General features: G+C 37.6%; 2 protein-coding genes across 3 annotated transcripts; one reads left to right on the forward strand and one right to left on the reverse strand.

Moving 5' to 3' along the window:
- The first annotated feature begins 4976 nt into the window (after nucleotides 1-4976).
- On the forward strand, nucleotides 4977-24794 carry LOC117389169 (GRIP and coiled-coil domain-containing protein 2). 2 transcript variants are annotated; one of them, XM_033986785.2, is made up of 24 exons: nucleotides 4977-5210; nucleotides 5503-5568; nucleotides 5639-5723; nucleotides 5798-5877; nucleotides 5962-6066; nucleotides 6168-6651; nucleotides 7231-9017; nucleotides 9437-9494; nucleotides 9623-9723; nucleotides 9815-9913; nucleotides 10958-11077; nucleotides 12527-12691; nucleotides 13359-13463; nucleotides 14254-14416; nucleotides 14982-15082; nucleotides 15216-15293; nucleotides 15776-15913; nucleotides 15986-16107; nucleotides 16686-16862; nucleotides 17539-17747; nucleotides 19751-19975; nucleotides 20086-20225; nucleotides 23216-23417; nucleotides 23966-24794. In XM_033986785.2, exons 1-24 carry the CDS (start codon nucleotides 5205-5207, stop codon nucleotides 24037-24039), a joined length of 4890 nt encoding a protein of 1629 aa, XP_033842676.1. In that variant the 5' UTR covers nucleotides 4977-5204; the 3' UTR covers nucleotides 24040-24794. The 2 variants fall into 2 exon arrangements, with proteins under 2 accessions (XP_033842676.1, XP_055086461.1); XM_055230486.1 differs by having other exon boundaries at nucleotides 5013-5210; nucleotides 5506-5568; nucleotides 23966-24487.
- On the reverse strand, nucleotides 22004-22938 carry tmem223 (transmembrane protein 223). Its single transcript, XM_033986784.2, has one exon. The coding sequence runs from the start codon at nucleotides 22819-22821 to the stop codon at nucleotides 22057-22059; it is 765 nt and encodes a 254-aa protein (XP_033842675.1). The 5' UTR covers nucleotides 22822-22938; the 3' UTR covers nucleotides 22004-22056.
- Nucleotides 24795-25264: the final 470 nt, after the last annotated feature.

The following is a 25264-nucleotide window of genomic DNA, read 5'->3' on the forward strand; positions in this document are numbered from 1 at the left end:
CTGTGTCAGTTTGTCAGACCCAGACCAGACATTAACATGTGTGAAGGCTCTGTCCTCATCACACAGGAAATGTTATCTTGTTTTACCTTTAGTGTAAAAGCTCTGCTTTGAAATGTATGTAGATTTGTCCTTGTTGTAACAAGGAATAAACCTTTTTTGTATTTCAGAACTCACCAGGCTTCACAAATGAATTATTATTCAAGCTATATTATAATTTCTACAACAATGAAAATATATGGAATTACGCATATTATATGGGATCAATTTAATTAAATTTGCTGACACGTTGTATAGCTATGGGTAGTTTGGGTTATGTTTTGGTAGTAGAAGCTATGTGAAATTACAATAAATAAATAAATAAATATAAATAATGAAATTTAATATTTTTCTACTGAGTAAAAAGTGTTGTTATTTATCAAGATAGTAGCTCATTTGGTGTTTGTCCACTGATCTGAAGGTTGGCGGTTCGAATCCCGCTGTCTACATTAACATCACTGGTAGAGTGGTCAGATCCACTGACCCAATGGTTGGTTGTGCAATTCCAGCTCCCACAGATGAATACTGTTGCTGTCTCCTTGGGAAAGACACTTAACCCACCTTGCTCCCATTGTCTGCATATATCGGTGTGTGAAAGTGTGTGTGAATGGGTGAGTGGCTCCTTGATGTAAGCGCTTTGAGTGCGCCTTGAAGGTGGAAAAGCACTATATAAAAATGTGATCAGTTACCAAGATGAAGTTTAGATTATTAGATGCTAAATAATTCATAAAATATTCTGTTAATCTCCATTGCGCTGAGATGAGTCGGAGTCACATCACATCATTCTCAATCAACTATTTGTATTCACTGGTCTATACTTCTGCATAACTGTGGACCTAGAGGGAGAGAGACCCACAGTTTCCTAAAAGGTGGCAAATCTACTTAAATGTCTTTAGAAAGGTATTGTATTAACTGCAACAGATTTAGTGAGTATTTTGACAGGTGCACTTTATTCAATATTAACCTGTTATGTAAGAAGGCCGAGCCATTAGAACCTGTTTGAAACATAATTACACATTCTGCCAGCTCTGACTGCATAAGCCACAGTCATTTATTAAAGCCCTCAATCTCTCTGAACTGAAAAGTACAATCAAATTCCCATATTAATAGATGAAAATGCCAAAGCTATATGTTAAAATGTCAAACCTATTAATGGGACTGCCAGTCTGCTGAGCTAAAATGTCAGCAGTGAAACAATTGTTGCAGGAAATAAACAAGAAAACAGCTTTGAATGCTCAGGTGAGACCCATTCAGTACATGCAAATAACATTATGAATGAAAAATATGAGTGTAAGGTAAAGTAAAACTGCTATTGTAACTTTCAAATTTGCAAGATGATTTCTTCATAGGAGCGGTAATGAGAGGGAAAGGAGGCAACATCAACAAAAGTGCCTGATACCCTTATATGAACAATGACCTCCCATAGTTGTCTTTTCGAAATATTTGGATCATAATACATTCACAATATTATTGATATGTTGATAGCCTTTTATCAATTTCTATATGCAAACCAACAATGCTGTAAAAGCCTCAAAATCATACCATACTGCTTGTGTAAATAAGGGGGTTTTCAAAATTATATTGATCAGCAAACCACTTGTTTTGACAGTTGTTTTTATATACGGTATATAAATTTCGTTCTTGGAATAATGTTACATGGAAAAATGTCGCTGTGATTTTATATGTTATATGTTCTTTATGTGCTTCATTGTTGTGTGTTATAAATGTGCAGCAGCAGTTTGTGAAGAGGATTGAGAGGCTTCAATCACTCTGTAGGGGTCAGTGACATCACCACTCCAGCCCAAAGTCACCTTCCTCTGATTACACTTCAGTCAAGACAAGAGCAGGGGGCACTTGTAAAACCTGTTAATTCACTCATCAGGACAACTCAAATAGACTACAAATAGTCTGTACCTACAAGTGGTTATTCTACGGTGTAGTTATTATAACAATATATTGAAGGACGGTGTTTAAACAGGCAACTACACACTATTCAGTGAGTGAAGACATTTTCTGGTATATATATAGTATTTTATAGTGATAAGCCTGGGGTGTCCAAATTATAACCGGGGTTCTAAATGCAGCATTCAGAGCTATAATTACTATCCCTCAGGCTTCCTGAATTGACCCAAACTATAAACATAAAGCAATTAAAAACACTAATTTAATACTCTCATAATTACAGTTTCAAGTAAGTCCTCACAAATAGGGTGGATTCACTGTCATGCCTGATCCACTTTAGTCCTGATGTAGGCTTGTTTTGGTCCTTCTCAAGTCCAGGTTTAGTACCAGTCTAGTCCAGGTTTAGTTCTGGGTTTATTTCCAGTTTAGTTTTGATGCGGTTTATGTGCAAGTGTGAGGACACCCTGTAATCTGAATAAAGATGATGTGGCTCAATCAAACTTCTGGTAATGATTCTCTGATTGACCATCAGTTTGTGATATTGTGCTATACATCTATAATGAATGATGAAAAGAGTTTGGAAGTGATAAAATATTGTACAATATAACTGGACTTCATTCATATTTCAATAAGCTCCAGACCTTGCCTCAAGAGACAGAGCTCTGGTCACACCGTCTGGTCATCAGCAGGCAGGTTGATTGGCACTACTTAAAGGCTGAGTCAAATGCAGAGGACAAGAATAATAATTACTCTAAGATTAACATTAAACAACTTTTTAACTCTTCAAACAAGTATATGAAAATTAACCCACGGTGCCTTGACGGCTGATAATGTGTGAGTGATAGGACTATATGTTGTCTATTCCATCCGAGTTTATAGAAGGAACCAATTTAGATTTGTACATCCACAATTTCCTACAGTGATCCATGGGCGAATACATCTCATTCTGGTACAATATGAGGGTTGTTTAGATGGCCCCAGCTGTGTAAAGTAAGAAAGACAGTGTTAAAGCAAGGAGGCGACACGTTATGAGAGACTGTCTGTCCCTTCAGCTGATAGACCCGACTAGCCTATTCATCAGACCCCGACGCGGCCCGGGTGTCACTTATATTACTGCGCAGCCTGCCCTGACTGACGGCCCAGAGTGGGGGGAGAAAAATGGCACCAAAATACGGCTGTGGATGCCCTGAGAGAAAACAAGGCAGTGTAGTTTGATGGATGGGTGTATTTGACCGATAAGGGAGTTGGCTGAGCTCCTGCCCCTCTGCCCAGTGCGGGATGGCCCCTGTCAGAGTGAGGGGCACTATAGTGTCCTCTGTCACTGGTTGCAAAACAGACCATCTCCATATTCAACGGAAAGGGTTTGTGATGCTAATGTAGAGGAAAAACATTTTCCCTGACAAATATTGCAGTTGTGATTAGACAGGAACATTAACATTTGAAAGAACACTGAAATTTGAACTGAAAAACTGAATTTCATGCATTTCAGAACATGTTAGTAAAGGTCTAAATTATTAACTATTATTATTATTCATATTAACCTGCCCAATGAAATAATGTTGAATTGATTTTAATGTCTGTTCACTGTATTTATGGACAGAATTTCTAGGCGCAGTCAGGGGGTTTGGTTTGGGAACCACAGGATCTCATTGCTGCTGTTTGCAGATGTTGATGTTGTCCTGATGGCCTCTTTGAGCCAGGACCTGCTGCAGGCACTGGGGCAGTTTGCAGCCGAGTGTGAAGCGATTGGGATGAGGATCAGCTCCTCCAAATCTGAGGCCATAGTTCTCGACTGGAAAAAGGTGGCCTCAAGTGGAGGAGTTCAAGTATCTTGGGGTCTTGTTCATGAGTGAGAGACGGATGGAGCATGAGATTGACATTGGTGCAGCCTCCGCAGTGATGTGGTCACTGTATCAGACCGTTGTGGTAGAGAAGGAGCTGAGTCGAAAGGCAAAGCTCTCGATTTACCGGTCAATCTACGTTCCTACCCTTACCTATGGTCATGAGCTCTGAGTAATGACAAAGGACAAGATCGCGGATACAAGCAGCCAAGATGAGTTTCCTCCGCAGGGTGGCTGGGGGCTCCCTTAGAGATAGGGTGAGGAGCTCAGTTACACAGGAGGAGCTCGGAGTAGGGCCACTGCTCCTACATGTTGAGAGGAGCCAACTGAGGTGGCTGCTCAGGATGCTCAGGATGCCTTCTGGACGCCTCCCTAGGGAGGTGTTCCTGGCATGTCCCACCGGAAGGAGGCCCCAGGGAAGACCCAGGACTCGCTGGAGGGACTATGTCTCCGGCTGGCCTGGCAACTCCTTGGGGTCCCACCGGTGGAGCTGGAGGATGTGTCTAGGGTGAGGGAAGTCTTGGAGTCCCTGCTTAGACTGATGCCCCCGCGACCCGGCACCATATAAGCGGAAGAAAATGGATGGATGGATTTTAATGTAGAGTATAACATTGTAATTTAATTTGTCATGGTAGACCTTATTTGATTTTGCTCTGGGCAAGTGACTCGAATGAAAAAAGACACAGGCATTTTACACCCTGGAGATCGAGCTAATATTTCAGCATAAGCCTGGACTCGTTAAGAGCCTTTGATGTAATACCCTCATATGCTAATTCCAAACATATGTAGAGATAGATATTTGTAAGCAAAAATAAACTAAAACGAACAAGGTTATTCAACTTGTTGTGACTAAATATGTGTTTGTACACAATGCAAGCGATGTTGGACTTCATGAAGACTATTGTCTTTAGCCGACTCAATTAAACTGTTAAACATTTGACAATCATAATCTGAGCAACAACCTTTCCCTTGCAGCAAACTACAAGCAAAACAACTAAACTCAAAATGAAAGAGTTCTTTTTGCATAATTTACAACAAAGCCTAAATAATTAATATGACATAAGGAAGCCTATATAAATATCTCTGATCATTTTGGCAGTTGATGCTACTATATAACTATAGGCCTTTTAAATAGTTAACAAACGTATTTTCCCTTTTTCCTGGGCATATTTTATTTACCTTCGCACCCACCTCTACAGCGACGTATGATTGAGTGACGTCACTACGCTGACGATTGCGGAAGCAGCGGCTCGGTGCTTTCGTTCGAGCTCAAACCCAAAACAGGGATGTTTTACCCCTAATTTCACCAATATACGGCCATAACGGATATGCAGATATTGCCCGCACTGTGTCGCCCAGATTCAAAGAGCATCTTTTGGTTCATGTCATTCGAGTGAGAAGGCAGGAAACATCGCAGCTACAAAGATGGAGGTAAATACACAGGATTAGCCTTAGCCTCAGTTGTATCACCGAAGGCGGTTATAAAGACACTTTTGCCCAACAGCATGTAACAACTCAACTTAGAATATGTTGTCCTTTGTCCATTCTTTAGTAGTGGATGAAGATAGCCGTGATTGAGAGCAGAAAAATTGTAAATGGTGCCTACTGCTATTTACAATTAACAGTGCTAAATACTTTGACACGACAAGTTCAATGTAGATTTCACTCTGTCACTCATATAAAGTGAAGCATTTGCAGTCGCTTATAATGATTTTCTTCGCAGCAGGAGTCAAATAGCACTGAGCCAGAGACTGTGGCTGCTTCTCCGGCAGGTGCAAATAAGTCAAAGGTATGCCCAGAACTAGTAAGCAATATTTGGGGGTGGGGGAAAGCTTCTAAAATTGTGTTTGTCCTCGTAGTTGGATACGTTGTCCAAAGATGACTTGATAAAGTTTGCCAAGAAGCAGATGGCTGCAATGCAAAAAATAAAGAGCAAATGTGCAGGTAACAATAATCAGGTATATACTCTTGTTTACATAAAATAGATAAGGCAAAAATGCTATTATTTTTATGTTCAGATTTAGAGAAAGAAGTTGAGACCCTAAAACACCAACCAGATCTCAATAAGGGGAGCTCTGAAGATGCCCTATTAATTCAGGTTTTCTTCCTTTTTCATTGAAGTGATTATTATTAATTATAAGATAGTTATTGTAAGATTTATTTTGAACATGATGGCCCACAGGAGCTGACTGAGCGAATGGATGCATTACTATTGGAGAAAGCAGAAACACAGCAAAGCCTTACAAAATGTCGCAAGGATTTGGAGAAGACCAAAGAGCAAAGCAAAGTAAGCTGCAGTTTGATGTTATTTAATTTTAAATGAGACTTGATGCAGACATTAGTTCAGGCTATATACAACAACATAACTATATGTTTTATGTTGGACAGGATGACTTGGCAGCACTTCAAGGAGAGCTCGATCATGCAATAGAGGACCATCAAAAGAGGATAAAGATTCTTGAAACCAGCATTGAAGAGTCAAATAATAAACACAAAAAAGAAGTGGCTTATTTCCAAAATTTACTGAAAGAACGTGAAGAGTTGGACAGAGAGAGGGAAAGTGAGAGGGATTGTAAAGCACAGGAGAGCTCTGAAGAAGTCCGCCGATGTTTGGAGGCTGAATTAAAAAGTATTCGAGCAGAACTTGAGGCTGTGCAAAAGCAGAAGTATGGGGAGATGACTGAGTTCCAAGAGACTCACCAGATGGAGCTAACAAAGGCTCAGCAGGAGGTGGAGAACCTGAGGGAGGAGCTGAACCAGAGGGCCCTTCAACACGAGGAGGAGATCAGGGCTTTGGAGGAGGACTTCGAAATTGAACGAGACCGACTGCTGCTGCTGCACGAAGAACTCACGGAGCAACTTGCACTCAAAGGTATATGTATCATATTTTCCACTTTATTTATAAAACACATTAGCACATATAGAACATTAAAAAGTGGTTACTGGTTATCACTGTTTCTGATTGTTGCATAATTAATTGTTTAAAATCCAACGATCAATTTCCATTTACCAAAGTAAAATTCCTTGTCTGTTTCCTTAATTTTGTTCATACACCGAACATGTTTTGTTCTTTTTGATTATTATAGCGATCTCTTTCCCAGTAGCTCTTTTATGATAATTCTATAAATTATCCCAGTGTTAGAACAACCTTGTTTGTTGTTTATATTGTTCTTAACAATCAAATTGGGATTAGTTGAATTGGGAGATTAAATAGCTTGTAGAAGCAAACGAAATATATTTTTTTTATAATTGCATATATTTTTTTAATAATATTATATTGTATAATTATAATATAATAAAGCAGTTAGTGGCATTTGTTTAATGATATTAAAGCATATAACTATACAATTATACTAAATAAAGCTAATAAATAGCTAAAGGAAGCAAACTGGATTTACATTTTAATTACATTTTAATCATATTCTAACAAACATTATTCTTTCATTTACAGACAGCTATTTGCAGGATGTCCAAGAGGAAGATGAGGAACCCGCTCGTGGTTCTGGCATTGCTAAAATGTTGGAATTATCCCGTCGCATTCAGAACTCCTCGGCACACACAGATGGTGAAGAAGAGATGGAACTGGGAAAACTGAGAGAAGTTTTAGAAGATCTTCAAGCCCAGAACACAATGTTACAGGATGAATTGACTTTGCTCACGAATCTAAAAGGAGAACTGGAGTCAGAGCTGGAGAGGGCCAGAGAGGAGTTTCAGACAGAGAGAGAGGAGCTGGAGTTTAAAATCAATGAGTTACAATTGAACAAGGACAGCAATACAAGAGAATCAGCCATAACTTTAGATGACTGTGACCAACAACCAACTGAAAATGATGGAAAACTTGAATGGTCCAAAAAAGTGATTGTAAGTTCTACTGAACAAGACCAAAACTTATCAAAACTGGAGGAGCAGCAAAAGATAAACCAGGATTTGAAAGCCCAATGTGAATTGTTGACCAAAGAAAGGGACTCTATTTTGGCGGAGTACAACCACACAAGAGGAATTTTACAAGGTTTTGAGACAGAGCTAGAAGAGAAGACTAAAGATTTTGTTTCTCAATACAGTACCATGAAGGAAGAAGAGGCCATTGCTATAAAAGGTCTGCAAGATAAGATTCAACAGCTGAGTGAAGAGAGGGATGAGGTATTAGCAAAAGTTAAGGAAGTTACAGAAGAGAAGAATGACATCTTGGAAAACTTACAACAGCTGAGAGTAAAAGCTGAAGCTTTCCCAATTGAGGAAAGCAAATTGCAAGCAGCTATTGAGGAGCAAATGGTATTAGCATCTGAACTAAGACTTTCTCTGGAAGAGGTAACTAGACAGAAAGATGACATTGTTTCCCAATTAAATGAGCATCAAAATATGACCGAAGACCTCAAAATAAAAGTTGAGAAATTAAAGGAGGAGCGTGACGAAATGCAGTCTAAACTTCAGATTCAAGAGGAGGAAATGCAAAAACATCTGTATGAGAAAGCCAAAGAAATTGAGACATTGCTCCAGGATAAAGAGTTGAATGCATTGAAACTGGGGAAAGAAGAGAGTGAAAAACTACAAAGTGGCCTAAAGGAGGAGATGAGTAAATTGCAGCAGACTGTTGAACAACTTGAAGCCAAAAACAGTGATCTTGCTCAGAAACTTGAGGAAGCTTCATCATACCTCATCCAAATGGAGGAGGAGAAGAAACTGTCTGGGTCCAAAATGGTGTTGCTAAAATCAGAATTAGAAAAGGAAACTTCAGAAAGGAGTGAACTTGAGGCTAAGCTGATTACGCTGACAAAAGAAGCCGCAAAAGCAAGAGAAACAATAACAACATTGGAACAAAATCAATCAGAAATGATGACAAATTATACAGGGGAAATTTTGGAGTTGAGGATGCGTATTCAGGAGTTGGAGATGGAGAGAGACAAGCTAAAAATGGGTCTTGAAGAAGATAAGGAAGAGGTCAGGCTAACAGTGCTAAATGAGCTACAGACTCATATTAATGAATTAGAAAGGGAGAAAACCGAACTGCAACATAATCTTGAGGACGTGATGAAAGATGTAGAGGGTCTACAGAAAGACGTGGTGGACATGACGGCCATAAATGAAAAGATGAATGAAGAAAATCAAATGCTACAAGCTAAAGTTTCAATGTTAAGTGAAGAAAAAGAGGGCCATCAGATAGAGGAAGAATACAGAAACCAGCTGACAGAGAAGGACACACTCATATCTCAACTAAGGGAAGAAGTCACAGCTCTGCAGGTCAGTAATATGTGTGAAAAATATATTTTAAGTTTGATACCCATATACTAATCAATACTATAACAGCTATAAATATAAATGAATGGTCTTGATTTATATTCCAACTAGTATGAGGCTACTTGGAAGTAAGAAGACACTATTATTGTTTTTTGAAATGACATTCTATTATCTAAAAAAAAAAAAGATTATTGGATGGATGGATAAAATTCAACTGTAGGTCTTTAGTCATTTAGTACATTAGTCGTAGTTGTACTAATGATTTTATTTAGATTATAGGGATCTCTATGGGACAACAACAGAAAGGAGAAGTTAGTGAGCAAGTTCACTGAAGATTCTGTTTTTTTTCTACTACAATCCTAGAACCTTCACATTATTGGAGATAGTTGTCTATCTTATTTATTTTTTGTTTCACATTAAAGTCTGCATCCTATTCTACCTCCTCTGAAAATGCTGACAGTGGCCTTACAGAGAAAATAGGTAATATATTTTTCTTTACATTTTAATATCAGTATATGTAAGTTGAATATTTGATAAAGTGTTGTGTATTTCAGTTTGCTTATTCAACTCTAATTTGAGTGTAAATAATTTGTGTAATTGTGATTCAGCCATGTTGGAAAAAGAGCACAAACAAAAAGACGAGAAGATGAACAAAATCAAGGCTGTGGCGGTTAAAGCAAAGAAGGAGCTGGACATTAGCAAGAAAGAGGTCAGAACAACTTACTGTATACTTATTACAATAAGATATACATAAAGCACTGCAAGGTATGACATTTATATTTTTATAATATTTCTTCCAGGTTGCAGCCCTTAAAGGAGAAATGGAGAGTCTGAAAGCCGAGCGTGAGAAAGTGAACAGCTCAATGAAGGATATCATTCATGGCGCTGAAGGCTACAAGGTATTGCCTACTCATGGATCTATTAAAATAACTGAAGAGCATATTGCCACTCAATGGTACTACAGTGAAAAAAATCTTGCCCTGGCTAATTTCGAGACATGCTCCATTCCATGCCCATTCAAGCAAATGGGCCGCCATGGTAGACCCTGAACCTTGGCCATATACCACTGGATCTGGTTCTACTCTGATTCCATTCTCCTGGAGGGTTGGGCACCTTCTTGCCTGGAATGTTCCACAATATAGAATTAAATGTATCTATCTTCATTGAGACAGGTCTGATCTGTGTGATGAATACTTTTGATTCTATACGGTGGAACATTCCAGGCAAAGGAATCATCTCAATGAGACAAGCTGATGCTTGGAACCAGAAAAGTTACATAATGTGCCTTTAATTGGAATTATAATGCACTGCTTCACTGAGTTCTCGCAAAGAAGGAAAAACATAAACACATTTTCATAATTATTTTGCCAAAGTATTGTTTAAAAAGCGTATCACAAAAAGGCACAGAATCATGACTTATAAATGGTACTTTTCTGCTACTAATTGGCAGACGGTCTCCCTAAACTATCCCCAGGTAGCGCTCTGCTTTACGACTGTGTCCGCATTATGGAGGAAACCGCTCTGTTGTGTCTAATGATGAGCTGAAGTGTAAACGAGACTATACCTGAGAGCCATAGTGTTTACTTTCACATAAACTTCAGCTGATGAATAGATTAAAGAATGTTGCAGCGCTTAAATTTAGGATCATTCTGATAAACTTTGAAAAACCATCAGACACTTTCATTCATACTGTCTCAGTAGACTACAGTTTTATTACAGGAAACTTTCTAATTAAAACATTTGGCTTATTGTATTTGGCGGTGGTTGTGGTGAGTGTGGCTGAGCGGCTAGCACATTTTCCTTTGGAGACACTATAGTGAACCTAGATTTAACATAATGTTGCTTCTAAAATGTTTAAACTTTTGCTTTGTTGAGATTATATTGTGACATCTAAAATCAATTAGTTGTTACAACAAATGAATACTGTTTATTTGTGTATGTAGAATCTGCAGATTGATTACGACAGGCAAATGGAGCAACTGGATAAAGAGAGAGAGAGAATGGAGGCGGCCGAGAGACAGATTGCTGAGCTGACCAAGCGACTCAGCATTGCAGTAGCACAGGTGAAACAAATACATACTCAATCACACATACACACACGCACACATACACTGCACACTACTCTCTCCTGCCACTAAATCTACACCACTTTGTGCAGTCGTACATCTCTCCAATAGCTGTAACCCAGTGCCCATCTGATTTATGCTGTTATTTTAGCCTCGATCACTTAGCCAGCTGTGCACTGACAGTAACGATGTCCAATATGAGAAAAAATATGTGAAATGTTTTCCTTTTTTCAAATGTTCTGTAATATGTGACGTCTGGGGATTTGGAAGCTGAATATACTGTATTTATATATGAATACACATATACTATATGAACGTGAATGCTAGTCCATATAATCAAAGAAAATGTTGTCAGTTTTATGTGGCAAATGAGGAATAAACTGCTGTTGGCCAATGTACACCCTACCAAAGGCCCATCAATGGCAGACTAATTACTGCCGCTTGCCTTAAGAAGCTCCCCCAGGTTTGATTTTCAGACTTTATTTTCCTGACTTTATCTTACTATTGAAACATGTAAACTAGGCCAGAACTCTGCTCTAATAGTGTTTTTGAATCCCATGGTTAAAGTTTAAATATATTTCACCTTAACTTAAAATTAGTATATTAGCATGCATTTACATAACAGGACAACGGCAAGTAAATAAGTATTTAACAGTTGTTTATCCTGCTGAAGAAACCTTGTATCTATAACCTATATCTCTTTTATCTGTGTTTCTTTCCCACTTCCTTCAGCTATAAGTGGGTGAGCTTTAAAAACAAACCATAATATAGAAAAATGTACATATCCTACATTTGAATCTTGTAACTGTCTTTTTTCCACTGAGAAAACCAGAGGCAGGTAAATGGAGCGAATCGTGGCCCCCATCTGCCGACTGCACATCACAACAATGGCGTTTTCTTAGACACAGGTTTATCCAATGTGTGTTTTAGGTCTCAGAGGGATCAGGCACAACAGAAATCCAGTCAGGGATCTCAACACACATCTGGACATCTTTGTTTACCGATCATAGCTTCAGTGCTGGGCTGACAGACAGTGGGGATGGGGAGAGATAAAGCCCACAGCGCCTGCTTTGTCAGACACGCTTCAGTGACTTCCTACTGTGTCACATGTGTTCATGGGAATTTGATTTCTCATTTCAAAGAGCTGAATAAAAAGACAAGATGCTGATAGTTATTTATTACATTTTGGTTTATCCCTTTGAGGAATTAATGATGCCACTGTAATATTGTCATAATGCTAATTTCAAACTCAGTTTTGATACTAAGGGTACAGCTTAATACGAGTTCTAGAACAAAAGCATTCTAAAACTTCTCAGGAAAAGTCCATTTTGTCCAATTTTGTCCAATTTTTTTGATCTATCAATACAAGTTTTTATCCATCCTTGTGAGAGACAGCTCATTTCTTATATAACAATGTTTCTAATGTTTTTTGTTTTTTTTAAACAGACTGAGATGCTGTCGAGTGAGAAAGAAGACCTGTCGGCTGCTATGGAGACTTTAAGAAACACAGTGAAGCAGTTGGAAGCTCAGAACCAAGATCTTCAGAAACAAACATCAAGTTTGGAGAGAGACATGGTGGCAGAGAGGACTTTGAAGGAACACAAGATGAAAGTGGGTTGAGAAATCATTGATAGACATGATGTAACATAGGAGTGGATACAGCAGGGGAACTTTACCAACATTCCACAGAATCATGCCCGCTATCTTGACTGTTTTAATTAAAGATATTTTGGCAGAAAATCAGATGGCTAACAGGCCAGGTTCATACAGCAGTATTTATATGAAATATATGAAATATATATATATATATATATATATATATATATATATATATATATATATATATATATATATATATATATATATATATATATATATATATATATATATATATATATATATAAAATCATAATCAATATATTATAATTATAATATTTGGGCTACATTTTTTTATCTGAAGGAACACAAGATGAAGTTTTTTCTATAGCAGTTTTACAATTCTCCAGTTATACAGCTTTCCAATTATATTCTATGCAAAGAAAGTTCATGCATGAGACAGAGGGTTCAAATACATGTCCAGTAAACACCCTAGAAGGGCATATAGCTGTAGAAATTGAAGTTCATACAACAACTGCATAAAATAATATTTGGGCTACAATATAGATCATCATTGCTGCCCCAGTAGATTAAGTCATGCAACTCTCAACTCCAAATGTTCCATTTGAAAATCACTGCCTGTCAGCTTGGTTTGTGTCTAACAAACTGATTGCCTTTCTAGGAGTTGTCATCAGCCACAAAGGAGGTGGAGGATCTGACTGCTCAGCTCCGCAGACAGCAACAGCAGTCTCAGCAGACTGCCCAAGAGCTGGAACAACTGCGAAAGGTACACTGACACGATACTAAAACTAGTATCCATTTGTATCTAATTTTCAATTTAACTCCAACTTACACACAACACTCGACACCCATACACACAACATACAACACCCACAACGCCTATAACACCACCACTGTCCCGGTACAAAGGGCTTTTAGATTGAGAGTCTCTGAGGGCCAGTCCAGTCAAGTGGCTCGACAGGTAATGGCCGCCTTGAGCAAAAGCAGCAGCTCTCAGTGAAAGAGCAGGTTATGGCTGAGGGCAGATTGTTCAGCCCCCATTAGCTCAGACTAGAGTAGGTCAGAGTAGAGCCGACAGGAGGCTAGAGTCATGTGACAAATGCGTACAAATAGGTTAAGGAAAATTGACATTTGAAAGAAATACAAGGAATTTGTGTAGATATTTCTGACAATATTAACTTTTAGTCACAATACAATTCTGTTGGTACAGCATATACACAGACATACCTCAACCAGTGTTTCTCAAAATGTGGTACGCGGGCTGCCTTTTGTGGTATGCTGGGCCTTCAGTATTTTGAGTATGTATTTTATTTAGAGACAAATCTTCAATGTTTTGTTCTCATTTGAGATCACTATTTACATTAACCCAAATCATTATTTGCTGTCATCTTATTTTAGAGCATGTTCGGTCATAAGCCTGACACTGTCTGGGTTTAGGCTTGGTGTTACTCGGAAAGCTAAATATTATCTTAAGAGCTACTTAGGTGAAAAGTTTGAGAACATCTGGTTCAGTCTTAACAATGTTTCAACAATATACTTTTTTCCCCTGCCTGTAGGAGGCGCAGCAGAGCTCTCTTCTGGACATGGAGATGGCCGATTATGAACGACTTGTCAAAGAACTCAATGGAAAACTGACTGAGGGAGAAGAACGAGTGTCTGAGTTAAAGTCTCAAATAAACACTCTGACCCAGAATGAGGGGGCACTCAGACAGGAAATTGGTATGAGCCATGTTTTACAGTTCAGTGCATTTTTGTTTCCACATGTTTACTGTTTAGCGTGTTCTGTTCTTTTGTGCACTTCTGAAAATAATTAACTTCATATGTATTTTGAATGCTAAATGTGGATTAATAAGTAGGCCAGAGCAATATGAGAACAAAAAAATTATCACATTTTTTAAATCAATGTTATATTGTCAATTTTGTTAACATAAACAACATTTAACTCAAAATAGTAAAAGTCAATCCTCACGTCTGATCTAAACCAAGATTGGCTATGGATTTCTCAATTAAAAAGCCCAATTATTAACGTTTAGAATTTCCTTAATCTCAATCTTGATTCAAATTGTATTAATTGCTTAGCCCTGAATTTAGGTTATTTTGGTTCAATATAACACATCGTCCAAATTCTCAAATGCATGTAAATTGGACAAACATAGGAAGAGTTTTGTAAATGTAACCATTTGTGATAGTGACAACTCTCCCTTTCATAGAAATCCTAAACATTTATCTTATTAATGCCACTTTAGTCTGTGCTCACTCATGTGCATATATTGTCTGTCCCCAGAGTCCCTGAAGTCCCTGTTGGATCAGGGGGAGGAGAAGACCACCAAGATGAAACAGCTGCTGGTTAAAACTAAGAAGGACTTAGCTGATGCCAAGAAACAGGTCTGTGTGACTGCTATACATTTGTGTATTTTTATCACTATTAATTAAAATAATGTTATGTAACTGGGATAGTGGGTTTGGCCTTGAAGAAATAACTGATTACATATTCTGTGTATATTCATACACCCTACAGGAGTCTGCTTTAATGATGACTCAAGCGTCACTGCGAGGAGAGCTAGAGGCAAACCAGCAGCAACTAGAAAACTCAAAGGTAGGACTCTATCTATGAGTTTCACAGTGATGAAAATTTTGACCATTGCCATAGCATAACAATTTACAATAAAAAAAATAGATATTCTATTGTTTGAATGGTTAAAAGTCCTCAAAATGGTTCCCAAAACAGGATACTGATTGTGTGTTGTGTGCTATGTTTTGGATATTTATCATGACGAGTGGAGTATTAAAATAATTGTGATTGTATTTTGATAATCTTGGTCATTAACAGGGCTATACAGACTCTCAAATACACGCTAAAAACTTTTATAACAAAGACAGTAGCATTATTTAATCAAAATGTAAAAAAAAGATTTTTTTTGTTTTTTTTTTTTTTGAGTCAATTACTAAAATAATTGCTGCAGCCCTAAAACTACACAAATTCCCTTGACAAATAATAAAGATTTGTGATTCATGTTATGTGAGTGCATACATACGTTTCTTGGTTATAATTTGTGCTTGGCGTCCTTGTTTGTTTAGATTGAAGTGTGTGAGCTGACAGCCGAGCGCCATCGATTACAGGAGCAGCTGAGGTCTGCACTGGAACAGCACCAGCGAACCAACACCTCCCTGCAACAGCGAGTCAGCAGCCTCCAGAGTGAGAGGGACAACGCAAAGGTGCATTCACTTTCAATTTTATGTTATGTATGGCATGGCTATAGATACATCATATGTATATTTACATTTTAGGCGGAGCTTGAGACGACTGCAAGTGAGTTTGAAAGTTACAAGGTGCGAGTCCATAATGTTCTCAAACAACAAAAGAGCAAAACTACCTCTCAGAGTGATGGGGATTCAAGCAAAACTGAAAGGTACTACTATTCCATGAGCAAATGAGCATTTTAAAGGAGCATATTTTGTAAGTTTTGAAGAGTAATTCCAATTTGTAAGGTTTGAAAGACTACTTTACTTTTGTTTATATTTTGTTTTGTTTTTCTTTTGTACCTAAGAAGGTAATGAAAGTAATTATATCTGTGCTATACAAGTTCCACATTATTTAACATTATCAGAGACTTATTCAGTGTACTTTGATATACTAGTACAATACAGTATTACAGAAAAATACTTCTCTATTCAAAATTTGACAAAGAACAGATTCTACCATAAGTTACAGTAATACACTAGTCTAGCATTTTAATCTAATAGTGTTAAAGTGTATATAACCACTAAATCTGTTTTTCTTGTAATAAAACTGCCATACACCATCACATTAAAACAGAGTGTAATCTCAGTCTTTACAATGGTATAGTTGGTCAATCTGCTTGTCTTTTATTGATGAGTAATTGTTGTTGTTGCTGTGTAATTGTTTGATTTTCTAACTGTTTCTGGTTAAATTAACAATTGGGAAGCCTGCTGTTGTGATTTTAAATTTAGTTATTTTATCTCACAGGGATCAGTTATCCTCCCAGGTGGAGTTGCTTCGGTCCAGGCTGTGTGAGAATCAGCAGAGTCTTCAGAGTGTCACATCTGAACTGCAGCAGCTTCAGAGTGAACACGACACGCTGCTTGAGAGACACAACAAAATCCTCCAGGAAACTATCAGCAAAGAGGCGGAGCTCCGCGAGAGGTGACACACGCTGGGAACACCTGATTACAGGGGCCAGGTTTACTGACAGAACAGCAGGGAAAGATAAACAATACATACATTTGATTAAGGAGAGTTCTTGTTATTGTATTTTTTGAAGTTGAAGTACATTTGTGAGTAGTGTATGACATGTAATTTGTAATATTTCAAGGAAGCAAAAAATGTACATAATTTACTAGAGTTGCATTTGAAGATTAAGTTTTCACCGATTAGCTCTAGTCTAGTCTTCGTTTTATTAAAGGATTACTACTGGTTAAGTTAGGTTGAGGCTACATCAGTTCATAATACATTCAATTATGCAGGCCTTTATTTGAATGGTTTTGATAGCGTATAGTTGCTGATAACCACAAATAAGTGATGAGTAGTTTTATGAGTAGGAGTGAGTTGAGACACATTTCACAAGACAAGAAGAGACACAGGACTGACATTTTAAATAAATGCATACTTGTTTTAATTTATTTACTTTTGTTGAACCTTTTTATAGCATCAACTTAATTTCTAAGTTTGTAAGTAGTTTGAATAGTTTTATGAGTAACACCAAAATACTTGAAATACAATACTACTAAGTGTGCCTTAACTTTAACAAACATCCCTGTAGTCTTTCAACCTTTTCCTATTTCTAACAATTAACTTGTTTGATATTCATCTGCTCTTCCAGACTTCTCTCACTGCAGTCTGAAAATGTGAGTCTTCGATCAGAGGCATCGCAGGTGCAGGCGGACCTGTCCTCTCAAATTGAGGCTCAGCGTCAGACGTACAGGGAGCAGCTCAGGAAGCTCCAGGACGAGCACAGAGCCACAGTGGAGACTCTGCAGGGACAACTGAGTCGAGTGGAGGAGCAGCTCTTCAGCCTGCAGAGCCAGACCAGTGAGTATGCACACACAATACAGTACACTATTATATACTATTTGTATGGTTACAAATAAGGGATGTGGGGTAAATTAAGACATTGGTTCTCAAACTTAACACACCAAGTACCACCTAAGAAAAGATTTGTCTATCCAAGATTTTTCTATCCAAGTACCAGGTCTATTACAGGGCTCTTTCAAGTCTTAACTAAGGCTAAAGCTAAAACTAAGGATTGTGAATAAACAGTTAATCCAAAATACCTCTAGAGATTGCATTCCATTAGTAGTACATGTACCACACTTTGTGAAACACTGATTTAGACTTTGACATTTTTCTCAAATTTTTAGCATTATTATTTAATTTTTTTCTACAAATCTGTAATTTGCTTTCCTACTGTCTTTTGGTCTTCAATTGTAGTTTTTCTTATTAGTCGTATCTGTATTATAAGATGTTGTGGTGACTTTATAGTACATGAGAGATGTAACAGTCTTAACCAAAAAGGACCAGTTATACACTGACAGTGTTGTATTGCATTGCGGATAAATAGCCATACTTTTGCACCTATTCATTATTTTGGGGTAGATATTATTTGTTAGCCAGCACATTAAGCAGTATGAACTCGGGAATGTAGAGAGTGTAGAAACCTTCAGTAAATTATCATAGTTGGCCAGGCACCTAACTAGCTAGTCTTTCTTGTACAACCCTCTTCATTAATGCAGGTGAAATTGAAACTGACAATGTATGTATTGTTTAATGCCCTGTTGCTGGATCTATATGCTATATTGTGTTTATATAAATTAAAAGTTTTGAGAGACACAGGAGGTAGGAGGAGCGTGTGTGTTTACCAGTAAAGCAACACTGGAAGCTCATTCTTCACCTCCCACCCAGCTGCCCTCAGTATCCAACACCAAATAAACTGGACCCAATGACGGAGAACGTGTGTGTTTGTGTGTATTTGTGTATTTTGTCTGTACATAGTTGTTTGTTGGGTCGGTCCAGGTGTTGCCTCTGCTCCCAGTGCTCCTTCCCGCCTCTCAGTGTGGCAATCGACTTCGCGCTACATCTGGAGTGGATCATCATTAGTAACTCGCACATGCTCACTCACAGCTTTAGTCCAAAATATAATGCCAAAATCACCCTTATTAAAACTAATGTTCAAGTCAGTTCATTTGCAATTAAAATGCAACAGGGATCCATCAAAATAATTAATCTGCCTAGTTGGGTAATATGAATTTTGTGGTACTATATATTTTTAATCAGCAGTAAAGGAGGACAACTTGATCTATGTTTGATTTATTTATGACTTTAATCTTGCACAGTTTAGATGGATGTTTTGAATTCTGCCCATTCCTCAAGGACACTGGGATGAAACACACCTGCCAAGAAAACACACCAAAATATATTTCTCCTGTTTACAAATAAATACAAATACATTGTGCTAGCCTAAAACTACCCTTAAATGTTTGAAATTGCCAGGCCAAGTTGGTAAAGTTGCATGGGGATTTTGCAGCAGACTCATCAATCATACTTTGCTCTGTTGTCCACCCACACTCAGTTTGGTCCAGCTAATAGCAGCCAAATTTTTCAGTGTGTCTGGTGCCCCCTCTTGTCACATTGTAGAAGGACACATCATAGCAAAACTATTGCATTCACATTCAGCTACTCAAACTAAGCAGTGATGTGAGGTTGTAGTACGTTATTTTGAGTGACCATTGTTAAATAGATTAATTTGGATAAAGAAAAAAACAGATACATAATTTTGTTGTAAATGAAGAGAATTGGATGCATGATTTCATGGCATTAAATTCAGTTCTCATCGTGAGTGGGGCATTGTACAAAATTTGGCTCCAAACTGCCACCATGATGTTTTGTTATTTTACGTTTTTCTTGTGCACTATGTAACTTTTCTGGTGAAGAGTCTGCCACCTGTTTGTCTTGATGGAGTGCATTTCTGTGTATGAACAATATATATTTGAGAGATAATGAATACAGTAGTTCAAATATAATTTACCTTTTTTCAGGTGCTGTGTCGGTACAGTCCAGTCGTAAGTCTGTGTCCGACTCTCAGCGTAAAAACCCAGACTTGAGCCATTCTGGACTGAGCTTCTTGGCTCTAAGTGACCTCCAGTCGATGGCCCGAGAGGAGGGGGAGGGCATGGAGACGACGGAGACAGAGAGCCCGTCTCCTGCCTCCACACCCCTACCATCTCTGGAGCAGCTCCTCTCATCTCCTGACCCCAAACAAGGTATGATTAAAGGAATAGGGTCTGTCTACCAAAGCTTTTAATACATAGAATAAAACTATGAGAAACAATGATATGGATTTATTATATGTCCCTATTGCTGTTCTCTGCAGAGCCTTTTGTTTGGACCGTGGAGCCGACCAAAGAAGAGTTGAGTCAGAAGCTCAGCACAGCCACACGCAGCTTGGAGCACATAAACAGCCTTCTACATGAGACTGAGGCCACTAATGCAGTTCTAATGGAGCAGATCACGGTATGTTTTTGGTATTATCCTTACACTTACTGAATGCTAGTAATACAATTATCAGACACAAAATCGTGTCATTTTAAACACCGGGAAAGAAAATGGTTATGGTTGATAAACTGATTGTAGAAGATTGACAAAAACATTGCAGGTTATCTATTGTTTGTCAGTTTAAATTGCATCCAAAGCCAATAACAATTTATAAAGCACTGACAGTAATTGAAGGACTTGCTATTAAAATGCTGCATCAAGTTATGATGACATTGGGTGCAGATTGAGTTGGATTCGCAGACTAAATCCAGTTTGTAAACCATTTAACTAAATTGTAAAACTAAATGATGTTGTTACTTTGGTACAATAACACTACAAAATGCATGCTGACATTGTTGCTATCACTTTTGTCATCATTTGAGTTCGCTAATCCCTCAGTGATGACTACTAAATAATATTACTCTATAGTTAGGTATATAGATAGGTGTTTCAGCATGTTGAACTAACCCAGAGTTTAATTTCTGATTCAGAGTATGATAACTCTGAGTTTCCTCTTTCAGAAAAAGCAGAGTTGAGTAGCATTAGACCACTCAGTTTGAGTTTAGTTGAGGAGAAAAGCTATGATCAGCAAATCCCAGAAGAGGAGTCACCATGGCAATGGTAAACCAGAGGATGCTCCCGTCCGAGAAGGACAGGAGGTCATGTGACTGTGGACACGTTCAGGTTTGATATTAAAATGGGGTGTTAATACTTAAATAATTAGTTTGATGCATTAAAGCACATTATATTTTTTTTACACTTGTGTAGCTCATTAAATACTACTTTACAACTTTAAAGTAATTTTACACCTCATCATTTTACACATGTTGCACTTAGTTAAAGGTCTGATATACATTTAAGCATTCTAGTATAGTAACATAGTATACCACTACTTAAACTAGGGGAAGTAAAAATGACCTAATTTTTAAAAAATAATGTTTTTTAAGTGTCCACCATTTTCTCATTGAATAGCCCTATCCAACACACTTTGCATAACATTTGAAAGCATTTCTGGGCTTATGGCTCTTATTTGATCCTCAATATTACGCTTTAAGTAGTTTATTGTCTGAGGTTTATTCACAAACACCTTTTCTTTAAGATAGCCCCACAGGAAGAAATCAGTAGTCAGTTCACGAGAGATCACACTGCACCCTGTCTTTGAAAACGACATATTATTCCTTTAGTGGCAATTACTCTTGGGGCATCTCTGGTATTAAAATGTCGACTGTCGACACCACTGGGTTTCTGAATTTGACCCATGTGACTCAAAGGTTTGTTCCTCTGTGCTATATTTGCTCATATTAATGTCAGAGTAGTTCTAAATGCTCTGAAAAAATAAAATAAAAATATTTAGAAATGAGAGTTATGAATTTTTTTCACCTGTCAGTGACTTTTGGGCCACTGTGAACTGTCCAATCACATCTCTCCTTCAGGAGCAGCTACACTCAGTTAAACTTGGGACTGGACGAATAAAACTGTCCTGTTTTGAAGCAGGTTAGGTTCACAGACTGTTATGGTGACTGTCTCTGGTTTTTGGTTAACTCTCTGTGAAACAGAAAACTCTTGTTAACCTTGAAAAGTGGTCAACTTAAAGTCTGAGTTTGGCCTAAACCTGCTTTAGGCCCAATGTTTATTTTAATAGATTTTTTTTAATAGATTTTAAATAATCGTAAAACCAGAAGAACCTCAATGGACCAGGCCAGAGTTTACTTGTCATTCTTCTTTTTTTTAATTTTATTATTATTTGACACCTGGGTCATACACTTTTAGAGAAGGTGGCTTGAGCACTGTTTAGTGAGTTATAGATCGTTCATATGACTCTGTAGGCTCCCACAGTGATATCAAACAGTTTTGCATTCGTGACAGTGCCCTCTTTATCCATGAGAAAGTAGAATTTATGCCCTTTGACTCTCAGCGGGATGAACGAAGACGACTCTTGTCTGTGAGCGTAGCAGGCAACTTGGGACAGAGGCACGGTTATTTTGCGCCCATTTCCTGGTCCTAGTGGTGACTGTGTGCATATTGTCACAATTTTTCCACCTTGATGTAAGATTACTTGATTCACAGATCGTCGACAAAAAACAAATCCAAGCCCCACTATTCCCGCTCCTATGGCCAAACATCCAGCGGTGAACCCGTATCTCCAAGCGCTTGAGCCAAGGTTCATTTCAAAACTCCACATCCCCGCGAGTCCTGTTGTTTTTGTAGCTTGTTTTTTCGTCTTGTCTTTAGATCCACTCGTGTCTCTCAGCCCTGTATAGGCGAACTGAGCCAAATATGTCCAAAACAGAAATTGTCCTCCGCAAAAGATGGATAGAAGGCGGAAGAAGCGCGTTCTGTCGTGGTCAAACACGGTGACATCTCGAGACAGCTGTGTAGATGTACACATGTTTGCATGTTGCCGCTTAACAACGCCGACAAACCGCGAGTAAAGCTGATCTGGCGTGGTTTTAATATATAAAGTCTTCGCGACACCATTTTGAAAGACGTTTTGGCGTGTGTTAAGAAGTCCGAAATGCATGGAGTAGCATCTTGATGAAATGCTGACAAGACGCACCAAACCCATCTTAAACATAGAAAATAACTATGAAACATGAAAGCTTAGTATATACTTGTGTAGATATTCTGTCAAATTGCAATAATAAAAACAGAAAACCTCTTCGGTATTTACAGTTCCTGGCTAGAGGACAGCGCCATGTTGTGACGTATTATCGTGACGACGGGCACGTCATAAGGACAAAAGTAATAACCGCTCTCGACTTTCAAGATAGTGGATTCTCTTGTATAGATTTGAACAACCAAAATAAATTAGCAGATTTTTTGCGATACTTATTACATTACAACATTACATTAAAGTCCTATATCTAAGGGAAAAAAACATGGTAAAAACGTTGTTAAAACACTACAATAAATTTAAACGCATGACCCAATTTGAAACTTTTATGTTTACTATATTATTTCTTCTTTAGTTGTTGAAGAGCGAAATTCGTCGTCTGGAGAGAAACCAGGAGAGGGAGAAGAGCGTTGCCAATCTGGAGTATCTAAAGAACGTGCTGCTGCAGTTCATCTTCCTTCGATCAGGAAGTGAGAGACAGGCCCTGCTGCCCGTGATCCACACTATGTTACAGCTGAGCCCAGAGGAGAAGAGCAAACTGGCTGCTATTGCACAAGGTACGCAATGATTTAATACTGCTAATAGGCTTACAATTATTTTTATTTACAGAGAAGGCAAAACAAAGCTTATATGTGTTGAAATACATTTTTTGAAACACAAATAAAAAATCATAGTCATAGTTTTGCTCCTTAAGCTAGTTAATTATAGGTATTAACTAACTTGTTAGGACAAGAAGGTAAAAGTAGGCTTATGTGTCTTGAAAACTTAAATATAATATGTCATAGTCTTTTGTTGACATCATTATAGTAGTAGTTTATTAGAAAAAAAGTAATAATTGCGCTAAACCTTTCAAAGACATGTGTTTGTTGATCTGGTTTATGCCATGGATAAGATAAGATATAAGATAAAATATGCCTTTATAAGATATGCCTTTATTAGTCCCACAGGATATAAACAAAGGATATAGACTGCAAATGTTTCATGCTTTGAATTGTAATGAAAAATGCACTGGTTCAGTAACTGCCAGTTAGTAAGTTATTAATTACAAAACTATTACAAAATTCATATACATTTTAAAATAATATTATGCACTTTTTATGTTAAGGTGAAGAAGAGAGCTCTGCGTCGAGAGGTTCTGGATGGTCGTCATATCTCCACAGCTGGTCTGGGATCAGATGAGTTCAGTGACACAAACCAAACACTGGAAGCACAAATGTTTATGTTAAAAAGTGAAATCTGTATAAAGGGAGTCCTTTTTGTTTTCCCAATTTGTATGGGACCAATGAATGTAACAGTGATAAATGAAGGGTGTCTGCAGTTGTAGTTCTTATAGTTGAAGAACTGCAATATAATATCTAATACATGTATGTAAAATAAACATTCATTAATTATCTTATCAAAAATGTGAGAATTGGTGCTTGAAAAGTACTATAAGGCATTACTAATAGAAGGGAACATTACTTACACGATGCCTAAACAATTAAATCCCCACTCCAATTACTTTTTTTAAGTAAGTACAGTATATAAACTGTACCGCTAACAGTTTTGGTTGAGTAAAATAACTTTCATTATTTTGTTATTGTGTGTTTTGGTGTTTAATCCTTGGTCAGACCATTGCCTTGCTTTGAGATTTTGTAGTGTTTTAAGGTAATCTATGTTTTACTTTAATATTACTGTTTGGTTTGTTGTTCTATTGACCTAAATACAGATGCGTTGGGAATAAAGTTTTACTATTACTATGATAAAACATAATTTAGCTCTAAAGCTCTCTTGATTCCTGACTCTTGATCCAGCTTTTGGGCAGCTTTTCTCAATCATTCTCATACTGTGAATGTAATCTTTACATTTATAATGCAATCTAGTTTATTTATGATGCTTATTTTTTACTGTAATTCAATCATATCTGTGAAATAATAAATGGAACTGGTGTATGTAATTGCATTATTATTTTGATCTAGAACTAGGTCCTATTATTGAGCCCATTGTGTATTCCCTTTGGTTTGTACAATGACGTAATCGTGTTTGGGGTCTCTCTGACTTTTCCCCCATTGCATCGGGAGGTTGGACTATACGGACTTTCCTTTTATGGAAATAATATGCTGTTCCCAGGAATTATGACGCTATTTTGCCACGTTTTGTTGCTAACTTGCAAACGAGGTTACTTCAAACTTGACTCATCTTTAGTATGGGATACTTAATTTTCCTTTTAAACCGACATGCTGATGGCTCACAATATTTTCCACACAGTCACGTTTTCCATACGCTTTGTTCACAAACGATGCTGAACCGCAACTTTAAGTTTATAACTATGAGTCCATAAATCCGTATCTAAGTTTACTCTGACCGCGTTAGAAAGTATTTTGAGAAAATGTAAAAAGTTAAGGTGTGTTGATCTGATGAAGTT

Source organism: Periophthalmus magnuspinnatus, chromosome 21, assembly GCF_009829125.3.
Source record: "Periophthalmus magnuspinnatus isolate fPerMag1 chromosome 21, fPerMag1.2.pri, whole genome shotgun sequence".
NCBI classification, from domain to species: Eukaryota; Metazoa; Chordata; class Actinopteri; order Gobiiformes; family Gobiidae; genus Periophthalmus; species Periophthalmus magnuspinnatus.